The sequence below is a fragment of the Heterocephalus glaber genome, unplaced genomic scaffold, assembly GCF_053883595.1.
Source record: "Heterocephalus glaber isolate CG9 unplaced genomic scaffold, H.glaber_assembly_v1.0 deba00001454, whole genome shotgun sequence".
Classification (NCBI taxonomy): Eukaryota; Metazoa; Chordata; class Mammalia; order Rodentia; family Bathyergidae; genus Heterocephalus; species Heterocephalus glaber.
In genome coordinates, this window is record NW_028258303.1 from 1,443,865 (window position 1) to 1,460,817 (window position 16,953).

Sequence of the window (16,953 nt, forward strand, 5' to 3'; positions counted from 1 at the left end):
TAGGTGATATTGGCCTGAGGTCTTTTTTGGAATTACAAATATAGGAGTATTACATGGGCTAGTGCACAGGTCAATGTGTCCAAGTTGTAGCTGTTGTTGTATGAGGTCCTGTAGCACTGTTAATTTATGTTGGGGTAATGGCCACTGCTCTACCCATACTGGTTCCTCATTACACCACTGTAAGGGTACGGGTAGTTGGAATGACAGAGCCGTGGCCTCTAGGATTGGGGAGAACAGCGCTCATCTAACAATTCATCATAAAAGGCTTTATCATCTGTGGTAATTACAGCATCCATAGCCTCGAGGAGGTCTCTGCCCAACAGATTATTAGACAGATCAGACAATATGACAGGGCAGAATTTGCCTTTATGTTCATCAGGGTGTGACCATGGAATAGGCTGTGCCATGGTGAGTGAGGGTTGAGTGCCTCCTACCCCTATTACAGGGAGCCCTGGCACTAAGTCCCAATCTGGGGGGATTTCCTCTTGACGCAAGATCGTTTGATCTGCACCGGTATCAATAAGCATGTGGAACATTTTCCCAGGGCAGAACAGGGTCAATCTAGGCTTGAACATATCAATGGGGGTGGTCCACATGATTTTAAAGGGTGAGCTTGAATCAGCCAATTAATTGGAAATAGGAACTGGGGATCTCCCTTTTAGTGGGGCTGGGAGTTGCCCCCTTTGAAGTTTAAAGGCTGGGTGAGGTTGGCAGACCCTTCCATAGGAGGAAGAGGTGTTCCATCTCTATGATTTAGAATGGCAATCTTTTTTCCAATGATAGCCCTTTTGGCATCTTGGACAAGGCGTTGCTGGGCGCACTTGGCCTCCTGTGGGTTCTCTAGCAGTTAGGGAGCATTGTCTTTTTACATGCTCCAGTTGATTACAGCCCCAGCAGTTTGGGCCACTGTTTTGTTTAGATTGTTGAAAGGGAGCGGCTGCTGCGAAGGTGCTAGTAATGGCAGCCGCTAGCATCCGATTGGTATGGTCTGGGGTTCCTATGTCTTTAGTTTGTAAAATCCAATCATCTAATGTTTTGTCCTTTATTGGAGTTATGAGAGTTTTTATAGCATTATGGCAGCCTTCATATATTAATTCACGAACTAAGGCCCTCTGGGCATTAGGATGAGTGACCTTAGGTTGGACCACATGAATAACTCTCTGACAGAAGTCAGGGAATGCCTCATTGGGCTTTTGTTTGAGCTTTCCAATAGCGGTGGTCCCCTGAGTCACTGGTGTATGCCTCCATGTGGTCAGTGCACAATTACGTACTTGATCATAATATACCCCTGTTTGATGGGCCTGTTGTAACACATCAGAGAAGCTGCCTGTTCCCCGCAGCATGGCAGAAGAGGTAGGCAACCCGGCTACATTGTTGTGCCAGTCCTGTTGGTCACATTGTTCCTTATACATAGCCTTAAACATCAAAAAATCCCTGGGGTGCAAGCAGGCACATGCCGTATTGTACCAATCTTTGGGGCAGTTGATATTATAAGCAAAATTATCTAGGAGCTGTAATGCATATGGACTCTGTGGGCCATATTTTTGTACAGCTTGTCTGAATTCCTTCCACACCTTTGGTGAATGGGGCACCTAAGGAGGGGCATTTGGTTCTCCCCCATTATTACTGGGTAAGCCTTCAGTGAAGGTTGGTGAAGTTTGTTTCTCCAGAGGGTTTTCTTAAAGAATTATTTATTGTTAGGAAACTCTTCCTCACCTGATTCCTCCTCACCAGAGGAGGAATCAGAGGTATCTGCATTTGATCAATAAGATGGTGGCGTGCCTACTGGAGGCTGCCATGTTAGACAGGAAGTTCCACCCTCCTTTGTTAACCTCACATCCAACTGATGAAGAGATTTAGGCAGAGATGCATCAACAAGGGGAAGTTCTGTTTTAGTGGGAGGGGCAGAAACCTCGAGGGAAGAAGAAGGTGCAAGTGGAGATTCACATTCATCATTTGTATCCTGAGGTGATTCACCACCATCCTGAGAACAACAAAAGGGTCCCTTTATCTGTTTGGCCTGAGCGGTAAATGCCTCTGATGCCTTGGTGGCATGTGGATCCAAGCACTGAACAATCACTGACATGATCAGAAAAAAGTCCAATGGGAGGGATACTTCTCCTCCCCTCTCTCTCTGCACTGGCAGTTATGAATAGTGCGCTCCCAGATGTTAGGATCCACTACATCAGCACCCTCCATCCATGGGGATGATTTAAGAAGAGTCTCCCAGAAGATCAGAAGGTGTTCTTTGGAGACCTTCATTCCCCTAGTCTTTCACAGAGCCTTCACAAGTGCAGCCTGAATCAACTTGTCCTGACTTAAGAGATTATCCACTATAGGGATCCTTACCAGGACTTCAATATTTACCTGGTATGCATGGGCCCTACCTTGGGGTGCCAGCTGTTGTCATCCACAAGCCTGCTTGCAGGCCTAGGTTCAGGAGCCCAGGCTGGGAGGGTAAGGCACAGAGTCACCAGCAGACTCCGGGGAGGTTTCTGGAATGCTTCTGCTTTATTGAGGAACTACACAAGCTTATATAGTGAAATAAAAGGGCAATTACATAGGCGGGGTTATAACAGCTTTAGCCTTGGCATAATTTAATTGGATGGAAAGGGATATAATTATACACAATGGAGAACATAGTTAAATTTATTTTAAACCATATGGGGTGATCGTCTGGGCAAGGTGGAGTCATGCCCCAAAGAGTGAGGAGATATGGTCGACTTGATCTAGTTTCTACACACTGGAGTGAGCTTGCTCAACTCTGTTTTTTGTCCCTGAGCACGCTCAAGAGACTGGAGTGCAGCGTACTTGACCCAGCCAGACCTGAACTTTTCCTTCAATTTTGGAGAACAACCTGTGTGCAGCTGAAAAGAATGTGTATTCTGATTTGGTGGGGTGGAACACTCTGTAAACATCTGTTAAGTTCATTTGTTCAAGAGTTTGATTGTGCTCTACTATTTCATTACTTATTTTTTTTCTAGTTGATCTATCTATTTGTGACAGTGGGGTATTGAGCACCCTCACTATTATTGTATTAGTGTATATATGACTTTTCATGTCTGTTAATATTTGTTGTGTATAGTTGGGTGGACTAGTGTTTGGTGCATATATGTTTATGATTGTCATCTCTTTCTCTTGGACTATTCCTTTTAAAAGAATATAGTGTCCTTCTTTGTCTCTCTTAATCAGTGTTGAAATCCACTTGATCCACAAAGGGGATAGCTACTCTTGCATTTTTTTGGTTACTGTCACATGGAGTATTGTTTTCCACCCTTTAACTTTCAGTCTATGAGTTTCTTTTTGAATTAAGTGTGTTTCTTGTATGCAGAATTTTGTTGGATCCTGCTTCTTGACCCATTCTGCCAGTCTGTTTTTTTTGATTGGTGAATTGAGTCCATTAACATTGATGGTTGTAACTGATACCTATTGACATCCTTGTTGTGACTTTTTCTTGTTGTTGGATTCTCCCCCTTTGCATTTAATTTCTTCTTGCACCTGAGGGATTCATTCCACTGTGTTTCCTGGTGTTGTGATCCTCATTGTTTTTTCCTAGGATATTGTCTAAAATTTTGTGGAGTACTGGTTTGGTATTCATGAGATTCCTAAGGTGCTCATTGTCATGAATGTATCTTACTTCTCCATCAATTTTGAGAGATAGTTTTGCAGGGTACATCAATCTGGGTTGGAGGCTGTTTTACTTTAGGGCTTGGAATACATCACTCCAAGCTCTTCTGGTCTTGAGGGTTTTCATTGAGAATTCTGCTGGGCTTTCCTTTGTATGTGATTTGTTTCTTTTCTCTAACTGCTTGTTGAACGTTTTTCTTCTGTTGGGTTTCTGGAATCTTACCAATTACATGCATATGTGTAGATTTTTTTGATCAAGGCTATTTGGAGTCCTGTATACTCACTTATCTGTATGTGAAGTTTTTTTCCCCTGCTTGGAAAGTTTTCTGCCATTACTTCTGTGAACAGTTTTTTATGTCATCTGCACTCTCTTCTGTTTCTTTATTGACTCCAATCAGTTTTATGTTATTTTTCTTTGCTTCATCTAGCAGCTGCTGGGTTGACTTTTCATGGTACCTTACAATTTTAAAGAAATTTTTCTCTTCCTGGTCACTAATTGCAATCTTGTCTTCTATATCTGAAAGTCTGTCCTCACATTGGCTCATTCTGCTGTGAGGACTTTCAATGGAGTTTTTCATCTCCTGGAAATCTGTTTGCACCTCTTTTATGGATTCCATTAGTTTTCTATGTTGAGCATTCTATCATGTTTCTCAGCTGCTCTCTAGATTTATTAATCATGTTTTGCACTATGAGCACAATCTCTCCTTTTATCTGAGAAATTATTTCAATTTCATTTTTTCCAGATCATCTTTTTTTGCCAATTCATGGAGTCCAGGTGGTTGAGTATCAGAGTGTTCCATCTCATTTTCCTTTGGGGTTGCTGTAGGTGATCTGGAAGTCTGGTTTTTAGACTTGTTTACGTGTCTTCTCATTTTGATGGGGGTGTGTGGTGAGTAGTGAGGTATGTGTGTGCTGCTGGCACCCATGTAGCTCACGTCCTCTGCACTGGGAGCAGTGGTACGGTGGGCCAGAAGCCTCCTCTGCCTAGATAATTTATATTATAATGTACATTTTTCTTCTCTTGAGTTCATGTTGTCCATATGTGTCAGTTTTTTATTTTATCAGGTGCATCATGGCTAATAGGTTGTTTTCAAGTAACAATTCACATTCATTATAAATTTACTGGGATTACTTATAACAAATTGAAGTGTCTCACTTTGAAAGCTCCATGGTTTTAAGATACACTAACTTGTATATGAATTTTAAATTTAGCTGCACTTGGTAAATTATAGAGTTTATTGAAGAGCTTTTAAATTTTCCTGCCTTACTTTAGTCTTTTGAGTCTTTTCAACCAATTCAATATCTGTAAACTTAGTAAAAGAAAAACAGTACTCTGTAGAAACTGGAAAGTGACGGGTGGTCTAGGGAGATATGAGGATCTGTTATATAATAAATTAGGAAATTTGACTTATATAGACTATTATTTTTAAGTTATCAATATTTTTTGTTTTGTATCACTAATATACTTTAAATTGTTTATATTTATAGTATTTTAAAAAGCATAAGTTAACTTTATATTTTATATATAATATTAATATATAAATTTTAAGTATTTTTATTAGGGAATCTTTCTATTATTTAGGTATGAACACTGAAAGGAATATTTTATATGGAATCATTGGCTTTTAGGCATCTAGCTTTTCATGAGTGCTACTATTACAAAATTAAGATCAACATAAGGACTATAAATAAAAGAATGTTTTGGTCATATGACTTCAAAGAGATTTACTATTTCCATGCTGAGAACCTGTTGCTAAATTTAATGAGAAGTAACTTGATGTTGAAGCAGCTAGACTGTGAATTCTGCTATTATCTTAATGAGAGAGATCAGGTAACAACTGCTAAACCAATATCTGCATCATATTCTTTACCTGAATCAGAATCTAGCATGAGTTTTTAAACAATTTCCCCTTCTTTGACAGTACCTTTTTTTACTGTTTTTTATGAGACCATTGACCCAGAGCACTATTCCCAGTTTAATAAGAACATTAGTGCATAATTGCTTTGAGATATTCAAAGGAAAATCAATTATATTACTTTTAGACTTCTTTGGTAAGTACATAAAGAAGATATGCTTCTATCAAAGCTTTTATTTATTGAAACATGGATATAATTAAGGTAGAGTAATATTAAGATTTCTTATCTTTATATAAAACCAGTTGCCTTTTAAGATAATTTTATTCCTATTTTGGATTTCATTACATTAATTAAATAGTCAAACAACCAATTTTTATTAGCATAGGACTTGACAAATTTTGGCTCCTAAAGTAACCATTGACTTATTCTTTTGCTAATATGGTTTTTATTCTTTTAAAAAATAATAATATGTTTAATAATAATACATGTTTAAAATTTGGCTGTAGCAAGTCTTGTGAATGAAAGAACTGTATCTTGTCTTCTAGTTTATAGATATGGTTATATTTTTATGAACTCTTTTGAAATGCTTTTACCAATTACTCTTTTCCTAGCGATCTTGTCATGGCAAGATAGTCCATGATAGACCTAATCTAAGCCTCATTTTGACATTTTATGGGAAACATTTAGGGTTGCCATGGTAACTCTTAAGAGCACTGTGACAAGTTCTTAGGTTGTGAAGCTTTAGAAAAAAGTTAGCTAGAATCTCACTACTCTTCTGAGAAACCTGAAGCAAGTCCCAGTATTTGATATTTGGTACTCAGAAAATAATGCTTAATTAAAAAAAGATAAGATGTTTTCTCAGGCATTATTAGGGGAAAAAACGTTTTGGAATAAATTTAAGATGCGGCAGTGTCTTCCTCAAGAAAGTTGACAGCTTTGAGCAAATTAGTTTTAAATTACTAAAAATATAGTGTTTGTAATGAAGGCAGAAGAATTTATACCACTGATTTAGAAAAATTCAGATTGCTTTTAATATCTATTATCACTTTAATGTTCCTCTTCTAATATGTTTCAAATCATTAGATTCTTTCAAATTCTATCTTCTAACTTTTTTTTTTTTGATACTGGGGATCGAACTCGGATCCTCATGCTTGCACAGCAGGTGGTGAAACCACTGAGCTAAATCCCCAGCCCTCTTCTAACTTTTTATGAGGCAAGCACTGCTTGAACTACTATTAAAACTAAAACACCATATCTTTGTCATGTGTTCAGACCAGTGGGATAAATGGAAAGCTATTGTCAATTTTGCAATACATAAAATGATAGAGACTGATAGGAATAAATGTAAAGACTGAGAGCACCTGATGAGATTTTTTTCAGTAATATTTAATTTAAATATTGAAGGGTAAAAAGTGAAATAAATGATAAGTGGAAAAGAGAATATTCTATGCAGTGGCATGTACAGAGTCTCCTCTGCTTTACAGTTTTTCAGAATTAGAATACTTAGAGCAGAGAATGTAAGGAGATTATGATGAACAAGTAGTCTGAGAAGTGAACAAATCATAGCAATCAAGGGTCTTGAGGGGCTTTGCATTAGAAGACAGTGAGCTTTAAGTAGTGATTTTAAGCAGAGGAATGAGATAAATATATTTAAATTTTAGGAAGTTTGTCTGGCAGTCCAGGGAAAATGAATTGTAGTCAGATACACAGTATCTAATATGACCAATCAGGGAGTATGTTAATTTTCTGTAGAAGAAATTACCATAAGTTTAGTAGTTTAAAAAAATCTGTTTATCTCAGTTTCGCTAGGTAAGTAGTTCTGGTAAAACATAGCTCAGTTGAATCTTAGGATCTCAAAAGGCAACAATTAGGCTATTAGCAAAGTCCTGTTCCTTTGAGAGGTTCAGATCAAGAGCATGTTTCTGGGCCAGGTATTTAGCTCAGTGGTTTCACCACCTGCTGCATAAGCGCAAGGACCCGAGTCCAATCCCCATTACTAAAAAAAAAAAAAAAAGTGTGTTTCCTAGCTTTTTCTGGTTTTGACAGAATTCAGTCCCCTTGCAGTTGTGGGTGATGTTCCCATTTTGTTTCTGGGAGTCAGGTGGGGGTCTGTCTTCATGATGATATGACTGCATTCCTTTCTTCTCTTGTGGTCTACTCTGTCTTTTAATCAACCATGCCATCTGTGAAGAATGGCTGCTATCAAGAAATGAACCAATAACAAATGCTGGCAGGGCTGTGGGGAAAGAGGAACTCTGCTTCATTGCTGGTGGGAGTGTAGACTGGTGCAAGCACTGTGGAAATCAGTATGGAGATACCTCAAAGAACTAGGACTGGAAGTCCCATTTGACCCTGCTATTCCACTGCTGGGGATCTTCCCCAAAGAATTAAAAGAATCATACCACAGTGATATATGTGCACCCATGTTCATAGCAGCACAGTTTGTGATAGTTAAAACTTGGAAACAGCCCAAATGCTCATCAACTGGAGACTGGATAAAGAAAACGTGTATTTTTTTTAAATAAAATGGAGTACTATTCAGCCATAAAAAATGAGAAATTAGAGACATTTATAGCTAAGTGGATGTACATTGAGGTGATACTCTTATGTGAAATAAATAGGACACACATGTATAAATACCAAATAGTTTCTCTGGTGTGAGAAACTGAAAGTGTAAATAAGGACTAGAATGTATAATAGGTAATGTGAAATAGGAAGAAAAAGGGACAAAGGGGAAGGAAGTGGGAGGGGTAGGGGAAAGGAAAGAAGGGAATGGGATTAATACGAGAAAATGGAAAAATAGGAACAAAATCTTTGTAAATAGGGAGGACTGGAGGGATTGAAGGGAGGACTGGGCAAGGGTGAAAAATAAGAACCAAGAGAGACTATGTAAAGGTTCAAATTTCCAATGATGAATGTCATTAAATTGTACACCTAAAATGTACCAATGATTAGAATGAATAATCAATAATGAAAAATAGGAAGAAAAGGTCCAAAGGGGTAGGGGTAGTGGGAGGGGCAGGGGAAAGGAAAGAAGGGAAAGGAAAAAATGATGAGAAATGGAAAAAATAGAAATAAAGTCTTTGTAGATAGGGAAGGGTGGAGGGAGTGAAGGGAGGTCTAAGAATGGGGAAAAAATAAGAACCAAGATGCATTATGTAAAGGTACAAGTTCCCAATGAGAAATGTAATTGTGTTGTATACCTAAAATGTACCAATAGAAGAATTTAAGAAAAAAAAATGCCATTTGTGGATCTTCTCACATTTCAGATCTCTCTGATTTCAGATACCAGCTTGACAAAGTTCTCTATGGTTTTTTAAATTGTATTAACATTGGCAGATAAAACTGTATTTACCACGTATAAATGATGTTGTGAAGCATATATACATTGCGGAATGTCTAAATCTAGCTAACATATTCATTACCTCACAAAGTTATTACTTTTCTGGTGAAAACACTTTATATAGACTCTGTTAGTATTATCCAATAATACAGTATGTTGTAACTACTATCACCATTTTGTGGGATAGATCTCTGTAACTTACTCCTCCTAACTGATGTTTTGTTTCCATTGACCAATTTTTCCCAATCCCCCTGCCTCCAACCACCCTAGTCCCTGGTAACCATTGTACTCACTACTTCTATGAGATCAACTTTTAAAAATTATACATGAAAGTAAGATCATGCAGTATTTGTCCCGTGGCTAGATTATTTCATTTAGTATAATGTCCTCTGGGTTTGTGTATGTCATCACAAATGACAGAATTTCATTTGTTTTGATGGCAGAATAGTATTGCATTGTATGTATATACCATGTTTTCTTTTTAAATTTTTTAATTATTATTTTAAAAATTGTTTAGTGGTACATTTTAGGTGTACATTATGATCACATTCATCATTGGGAATTTGTACCTGTATGTGATATATACCTTGGTTCTCATTTTTTCCCATTCCCATTCCCTCTCTTCAACCCCTCCAACTCTCCCTATTTACAAAAGCTTTATTTCTATTTTTTCCTTCTTTCCTCATTTTTTCTTTCCCTTCTCCCCACCCCCAGTTCCCCTTTCCCTTTGAACATTTTCTTCCTATTTCACAATATCTATTATACATTTTGGCTCTCATTTACACTTTCAGTTTCTCACATCAGAGAAACAATTTGTATATCATGCTTTCCTTATCCATTTATCCATTGATGGTAACTTAGGTTGATTCCATATCTTGACTATTGTGAATAATGTTAGGATGAACATGGCAGTACAGGTTATCGCTCCTTCTGCTTTCATTTCCTTTGGACACATATCCAGAAGTGGGATTGATAGATCACATAGTTGTACTTTTTGTGTCTTAATCTTTTATGGTATCTCTATACTATTTTCTATAATAACTGTACCAATTTACATTCCCAATAATAATAAATGTTCCCATTTCTTCATATCCTTACCAACACTTATTATCTTTTGTTCTTTTGATAATGAAAATTATAACATGAGGCTTATATTGATGTAGTTTTAATTTTCATTTCCCCAGTAAGTAGTGATGTTAAACATTTTTTAATGTATCTGTTAGTCTTTTATGTTTTTTCTTTTGAGAAATGTCTATTTATTTAAACGTTGTTTGCTTGCTACTGCATTTGAATTCTTTGTATATCTTCAGATATATAATTTGAATGTATTTTGTCTCATTCTGTAGGCTGTCTTTCCTTCAGTTGATATTTTCCTTTTGCCATGAAGAAATCTTTTCATTTGATGTAATACCATTTGTCTATTTGATTTTTTTTGTTTCTTGTGGTTTTTGGTTCATATTGAAAAAATTAATTGTCTAGAATAATGTTCTGTTTTATTTTTTGAATCATATTTGTCTTTAGTCTATTTTTGAGTTCATTTTTATAATATGAAGTGAACTAAAGGTCTGATTTCACTCTTCTGCATGTAGATATGAGTTTTCCCAACATATTAAATTTTTAAAGAAATATTTTAAGGAATCTCCATAGTATTTTCTATAATGGTTAATTTACTTCCCATTGGAAAAACCTATTATTTTCCCATATTTTGTTCTTGGGCCTTTGTTGAAAATCAGTTGGCTATAAACATGGATTTTGTTTGTAAGTCCTCTGTTCCATTCAGATGGATTATGTTTTTTTTAATGCCATTTCCATGTTGTTTTGGTAACTATGACTTGGTAGTATATTGTTAAATCAGGTAGCATAATATTGTTAGATTTATTCTTTTATTCAAGATTGCTTTGTGTTTTCAGAGTGTTTTGTGTCAGGGACTTTTTTATCTGTACAAAGAATATTGTTGGTATTTTGATAGGGATTGTGTTGAATATATAAATGTTTTTGATTATTATGAACATTTTAAGAATATTAATTCTTCTCCTCTGATTTTTCATTTATTCCTGTCTTTCTCAATTTCTTTTATCAAAATATTCTAATTTTCAGTGTACATATCTTTCATTTTCTTGGTTAAATTCTTTTTTCCCCATCTATTGTAAATGTGATTTTCTCTATTTTTTAGATGACTCACTATTTGTGTATAGAAATGTTACTGCTTTTTGTATTTTGATTTTGTATTCTGAAACTTGTGTATTTATTAGTTCCAACAGCTTATTGATGAAATGCTTAGAGTTCTCTGTGTAAGAACATGACTTCTGAAAATGGGAGCAATTTAATTTGTCATTTTCTGAGTGGAAAGCTATTTATTTTGGCTAACTCATTTTATTTTATTTTTTGTGATACTAAAACAACTTTATTTTGCATAACAAGTTTATTTTTTTAAAGGCATATAGACAAAACAAAGTAAACATTTAAACAGATTTTAACTTTTGCCCTAAAACTGTTCCATTAAGTGTCAGTCTCTAAACATTTTTAGTTCAGTAATCATCATCTTCATCAGAGTCCATTACTTTTCTTCTGTTGAATTTAACTGTTGTTTTCTTTTCTGTTTGTTGGCTTACTTTTTCAAGGATTTCTATTAAACCTTGTTCAGAGACCTTCCCACTTAGCTGTCCATACTTTGCCATCTGTATAAGGTAATTCTCTACTGCTTTCATTTTTTCAGCCTTTACAAGTGCTAAGTTACTTAACCTGGCCCAGGCTGATTGATCCAGAACTTGCACTAAGATACTGTTTCTCATTTCTGCTTCCCTGTGCTTTGCTTCCTGTTGTGCTGCATCATTAGGATCCCTGTGTTTTGCCTGCAGCTCAGCCAGCCTCTGCTTCCTCAGTACCTCCAGCCCCTCCTATTTTGGCTAACTTATATGGCTGGGATCTCCTATACTATATTGGATAGAAACAGCCCAAGTGGACATTCTTTTTATGTTCTACATCCTAGAGGAAAAGCTTTCAACTTTTCCTTGTTGAGTATGCCAGCTGTGAATTTTGTCATTTTTGGCCTTCATTATATTGAGGTACATTCCTTCTATAACCTAATTTGTGTAGTTTTCTCTTAATCAAGAAAGGCTATTGACTTCTGTATAAAAGTCCTAGGACATGGACACAATTCCACCAAGTGCTTTGCAGCTGTGTAGCTGGTATGATCTTTCTCCCAGTTCCCAGTAGCTTTTTCTTCATTTCCATATGAAAATTCATCCTACGCTTTCTGTCCATCTGCCATGACTCACACAGTGTAGGGTCCAAAGCCAGGAAGAGTGATGAGTGAGGACGAAAAAAATGATGAAACAAAGACTATTCTTGAAAGTTGGGACCAAGTGGAACCATAGCTTTTTGGGAGCTAATGGCCGCCTGGAGTTCCACGTGCTCTTTATTTATAGTGGAAGGAAAACAGGAAGAGAAGGTGGGGCAAATAGTGCTACACAGCCTACATGGCTTAGGCAGAATGTAGTGTGATTGTTTCATGATCAGGGCATGTGCAGGAAGGGAACAGGGAAGGACACATAATGTAACTGTCTCCTGAGGCTGTGCCATCCAGAGTCTCCAATATTAGTTAAACAGATTGTGTCTGTTTGACTTTCTAATCTATGGAGGAGAAAGAGAGTAGGGAGGAGAAAAGAAGTAGGGGGGAAGGGAAGGACCATCTTCAGGCTTGGCCCCTTGGCAGCTCTCCCTTTTCTTGTTTGTAACTGGAGGTGATTCCCATGTTGTCCCAAAATGAAGTAGAGCAGTTGTTGCTGGAATGTTCTGCAGCAGACTTGAAACAAGACAATCAGTATAATTAGGACAACTAAGAGTACAAACATGGCGACCACAGTGTGTCTGCCAATGCTGAAAGGATTGAACTCATTGAGAAGGTCCAGCACTGCTTGAGCAGATTGATCTGGGGTAAGACTCTGGACCTCTGCATGTTGTATGTCTAGAATTTGTTTGTGTAAATGTTGTAAATCCAGACTGAAATTGGCATGGTGGAAGATACCCATGAGATGAGCAGCTACCTGCCCCCAGGGCCATGTTGTCTCATTATATTTTAGAGCTGTAACAGAAATATTTAAATTCAGCGTGGCAGTGAAGCCCTTGATGGAATTAAAAGGCTTTAACTTGTGTTCATGTCTTGAGAACTGCTGCCTCAAGTGCTTTAAGTCAATGTCCTCCTGAGTTTCTAAAGCATAGGAGGTATTTTTTTGCCAGTTTGGTGAAAAAATGAGTTGTCTGGACAGTTTTGGCCAAAGCCACAGGGGCAACCATGGTGGAGACAAGAAGAGTGACCAGAGACACAATACCCAGTATGATGAGTCCAACCATCTGTCAGGAATGGCTCAATTGATTTTCTATCTCTTTTAGTACTTGGAGCACTTGGTCATTATACCAGGGTCTGGAACGATTAGTGGGAATCATGGCAAAAGAGGGATGATACAACACAATAATGGGCAGTGTATTGAGATGAGTAACACAGTTGCTAAGCTTGCAGTTGGTACAGGTAACATTAAATGTACCATCAGTGTTCTTTGTAATGTTAATGGACCCATTAAGGAAACATAGGGAGCCTGCATACAAATGCATCCCCAATGACTGGCAGCTCCCACAAGACTCAGGTCTTGAGGCTACAGCTGGATTGCATTATTTTATCAGTACATACAGCAAGCCTCCACAGGCCAGGCTGTCTGAAATGATGATTAATTTTAAGAGAAGTAACTGGAAAGAATCCAGTGTAATCTACCAGTACATAAGAGTGGTGTGAAAATTGCAAAGAATGTATGAGTCTGATTGATATGGGAGGAACAACAGTCAACCCATGACACTGTGTCTTTGAATGGAACAGTAGCCATTCTACTGTGGCATGGATGAGAAGAACAAGATGTATTAGACGGACTCATGTTGTCCATCTTAAATTTTTGTAAAGAAGGATTTCATCCCTTTCTAGGCCAGATTTGTTCTTCACAATGGTGGACTTTTCTGTAGGCCAAAGGGGCAAGCAGAATTGACCAGGCCCCAGACACAGAGGAATTGATGCCCCTACAGCCATATAGTTATAGGTGGTGTGGCTGGGAGAAATATGCCCCTCTGGCCACCCCCCTAATAGGGCAGACTCATGGTGAACATGGGAATAGGAGTTGGCCTTTCCCAGGGTAAAACATGAGTCAATGGGGGGTCAGAGAAATAAATCCAATACTGTTTGGCATCTGTAACTCCTACCTGAGTGGAGACCAAAGCCATCATAGCAAGGAATAAGGCATCAGGACCTGAGGGACCTCCCTTATACTTTACCATTTGTTATACATCTTCTGTTAATTTCTTGATCTGGCCCCACATGGGATAGGTTGCTGCTTGTGTTTGGCATGACAGAGGAGCTCAACATGGCTTCTTTTCTGTGGTGACAACATCAACCTTTTGAACAGTGGAATCAGCTGTTTCTTCAGGTTTGATGCCATCACATGGCCACACCAGTCAGGTTGGCACCCAGAAAGGGTGATCAGCAGCTCTGGAAAGAAACAAATGAATCCTCTTCCCCACATAAGCACAGGACTTGGTCCATATCACTGACCAATGGCCAGGTCCTTACAGAAAGCAAATTTATGCTTTGATTGGTGACTAGAAACAAAGTGACACTCTGCTGCCATAAGTCCTTGTTCTTTGATATTATAAAAAATTTAAGGTATATAATCCAAGATTTATTATAGTAGAGGGTATAGGCTTATAAGAACTAGTGAGTACTCCCCCTTTTTGTTTGTGTAACATAGTTTTAAGGGTGAGATTGGCATGTTCAGTGATTGTTTGACCCTGAGGGTTATAAGAAATACCCATAGAGAGGGAAATGCAAAAGGTTGTACAAAAGTGTTTAAAAGGAGCACTAGTGTAAGCAGGACCATTATCAGTTTTAATAGCCCTTGGATAACCAAGCACCTGAAAGGCATGAAGACAGTGATCAATAATACGTTGGGTGACCTCACTTGGTTGAGCAGAAGTGAAGATCATGGAGGAATAGGTGTTGACAGAAACATGAACAAATCTGAGGCAACCAAACTCCAGGCACATGGGTCATATCCATCTGCCAGAGATCACAAGGCCACAGGCCTCTAGAATTGACACACTGATGGGTGACAGAATATGAAGCATGCAGGTAGAATAGGGAAGGATACATAATGTAATTGTCTCCTGGGTTGTGCCATCCAAGGCCTACAAGATTAGACTGTGTTCATTTGACTATGGAGGAGAAAGGGAGTAGGAGGAGAAATGGTGTAGGGAGGAGGTGAAGGGTCATCTTTAGGCTCAGCCTGTGGCATTCATCTTTCAGCCAACATTCTGGTTAGAACCACTTATGTAATCGCTAAGAAGATTTAGGGTTCCCAAATAACATTTATCCTCTGAATCCTTAAAAGCACCACACTTAAAGCTCCATTCGTGGTAATCCAGGCCTTTTCTAGCCTGCTTCTCCAAATTCTTCCACCTTCTGCCCATTATACAGTATGAAGTTTGCTTCCAGGTTTTCAAGCATTTTCACATGTCAGGAGAGCACAAGAGGGGAAGAGGACCAAATTCCCCTCTTTTTATAACTGACCCACTCTTGCAATTGTGAACCCATTCTCATAATGACTGCCTTGATTTATTCATGAGAGTAGTGCTCTTAATACCATAAAAGGACAAAAGTTTAAAATGAGTTTTGGAGGGACATTTAAACCATAGCCCAGGGTATGTAGCAGATTGGATAACAAGATAAATAATACTAATGTCAGATTTGTTTACCTTTTCCCTGGTAGAGCCTAGAGTAGAGAGTTATATGAGTCTTGTTCAGAAATTGAGTTGGTTTTGAGTTTTATTGTTGCTAAAATTTACATTGGTGGATTGCCAGCTCCGTATTCCTCTTGCATTATTTTATTTTTAGAGTGAATGTTGGTTTTCAGAAGTTTTTGTTTTAAATATTTCTGTCTTTTCTTAGTTTCTGGCTATGCCTGATGTTATTTGTTGCTCAAGTTTTAATAAAATGTGGAGGGCATCACATTGATGTTCTGCATTGTCCTGGTTTAGTCTTAATTTTTTCTTTTTTCTTTTCTTTCTTTTTTTTTGTTTGTTTTTGAGACAGGGTCTTGCTATGTAGTTCGAGCTGGCCTTGAATTCACTATGTATCCAAGGCTGGCCTTGAACTCACAGCGATCTTCCTGCCTCAGCCTCTGAAGTACTGAGATTACAGGTATACACCACCATGCCTAGATTCAGCATTAGTTTTAAGTAGACCCTTGCACTGGGTACCTAGATGAATCTTTCACAGTCATTTTTTTCTGCAATGACATTGTGACTTCTGGTCCCTCCTCTAGAAGAGTTTATTCCTCCTCCTTTCATTCCCTCAGCCATCATGAGTTTTCACCTCATTGAAGCAGTGTTTTCTGCCCTTCCCCTTGTAGTTATGGGCTTGCATTCCACAGAGGAAAGAGTAATTATCTAGAGGTATTTTACAGTGACAGTTACTACTTTCTCCAGGTCTACATCAGGAGAAATGCTTTCTTAGTTTTTTTTCCTGTCCCCCAAGAATCTTTGGGAGCACATAGCCGTAGTGTAGTGCTAACTGCCTTTGTATCAGTGAGTCACTAGCCTTTTCTAAGTCTTAAACTGTGCCCTTCCTCAGATAGATCAGTGCTTAGGATGGACATTTTCTTGGGGACACCTATCTTTATATTTCCAGCTGATCTGCTGTACTGTACCTCAATTCTCTAACAGATTGGAGAGAGGTTATAATTTATAAATTACTTGACATACTTATTAGGGTAGGAGTAACAAGTATTCCACCTTTCTGCATCCCCAGTAGATGGTGAAAATCATTTTTGACATTAAAGCCATTAAATCTGACTAACCAAGAGAACAGATTTGGGGATTTTCATGGAGTACTAGTGGAGTCCTGTTAAGATGCTATTTCAGTAATATTTATGTTACATAGTGATGGCTGAACCCAGAGTAATGGGAGAAGTATAGGAATCTGAGGCATTTTCCAGATGTTAAAAGTATTTTAGTTACATAAGGAAGAAGTAAGTAGTTCAGTTTGAATCTTCTCTGGTAATGCTAATCTTTTAAACTATACAATTTAC

General features: G+C 37.9%; 1 protein-coding gene and 1 pseudogene across 1 annotated transcript; both read right to left on the reverse strand.

Annotated features, from left to right (window-relative positions):
- Positions 1 to 218: 218 nt before the first annotated feature.
- LOC147827117 (endogenous retrovirus group K member 25 Pro protein-like) lies at positions 219 to 596 on the reverse strand. The gene has a single exon (XM_087215789.1). The coding sequence runs from the start codon at positions 594 to 596 to the stop codon at positions 219 to 221; it is 378 nt and encodes a 125-aa protein (XP_087071915.1).
- Positions 597 to 11,248: 10,652 nt separating this feature from the next.
- Positions 11,249 to 14,092, reverse strand: LOC101708889 (programmed cell death protein 5 pseudogene; annotated as a pseudogene).
- Between the last annotated feature and the right edge of the window lie 2,861 nt (positions 14,093 to 16,953).

Bases quoted from the DNA above. Each gene is read 5' to 3' on its own strand.
- LOC147827117 (XM_087215789.1), bottom strand. From the start codon at position 596: ATGTGGACCACCCCCATTGATATGTTCAAGCCTAGATTGACCCTGTTC.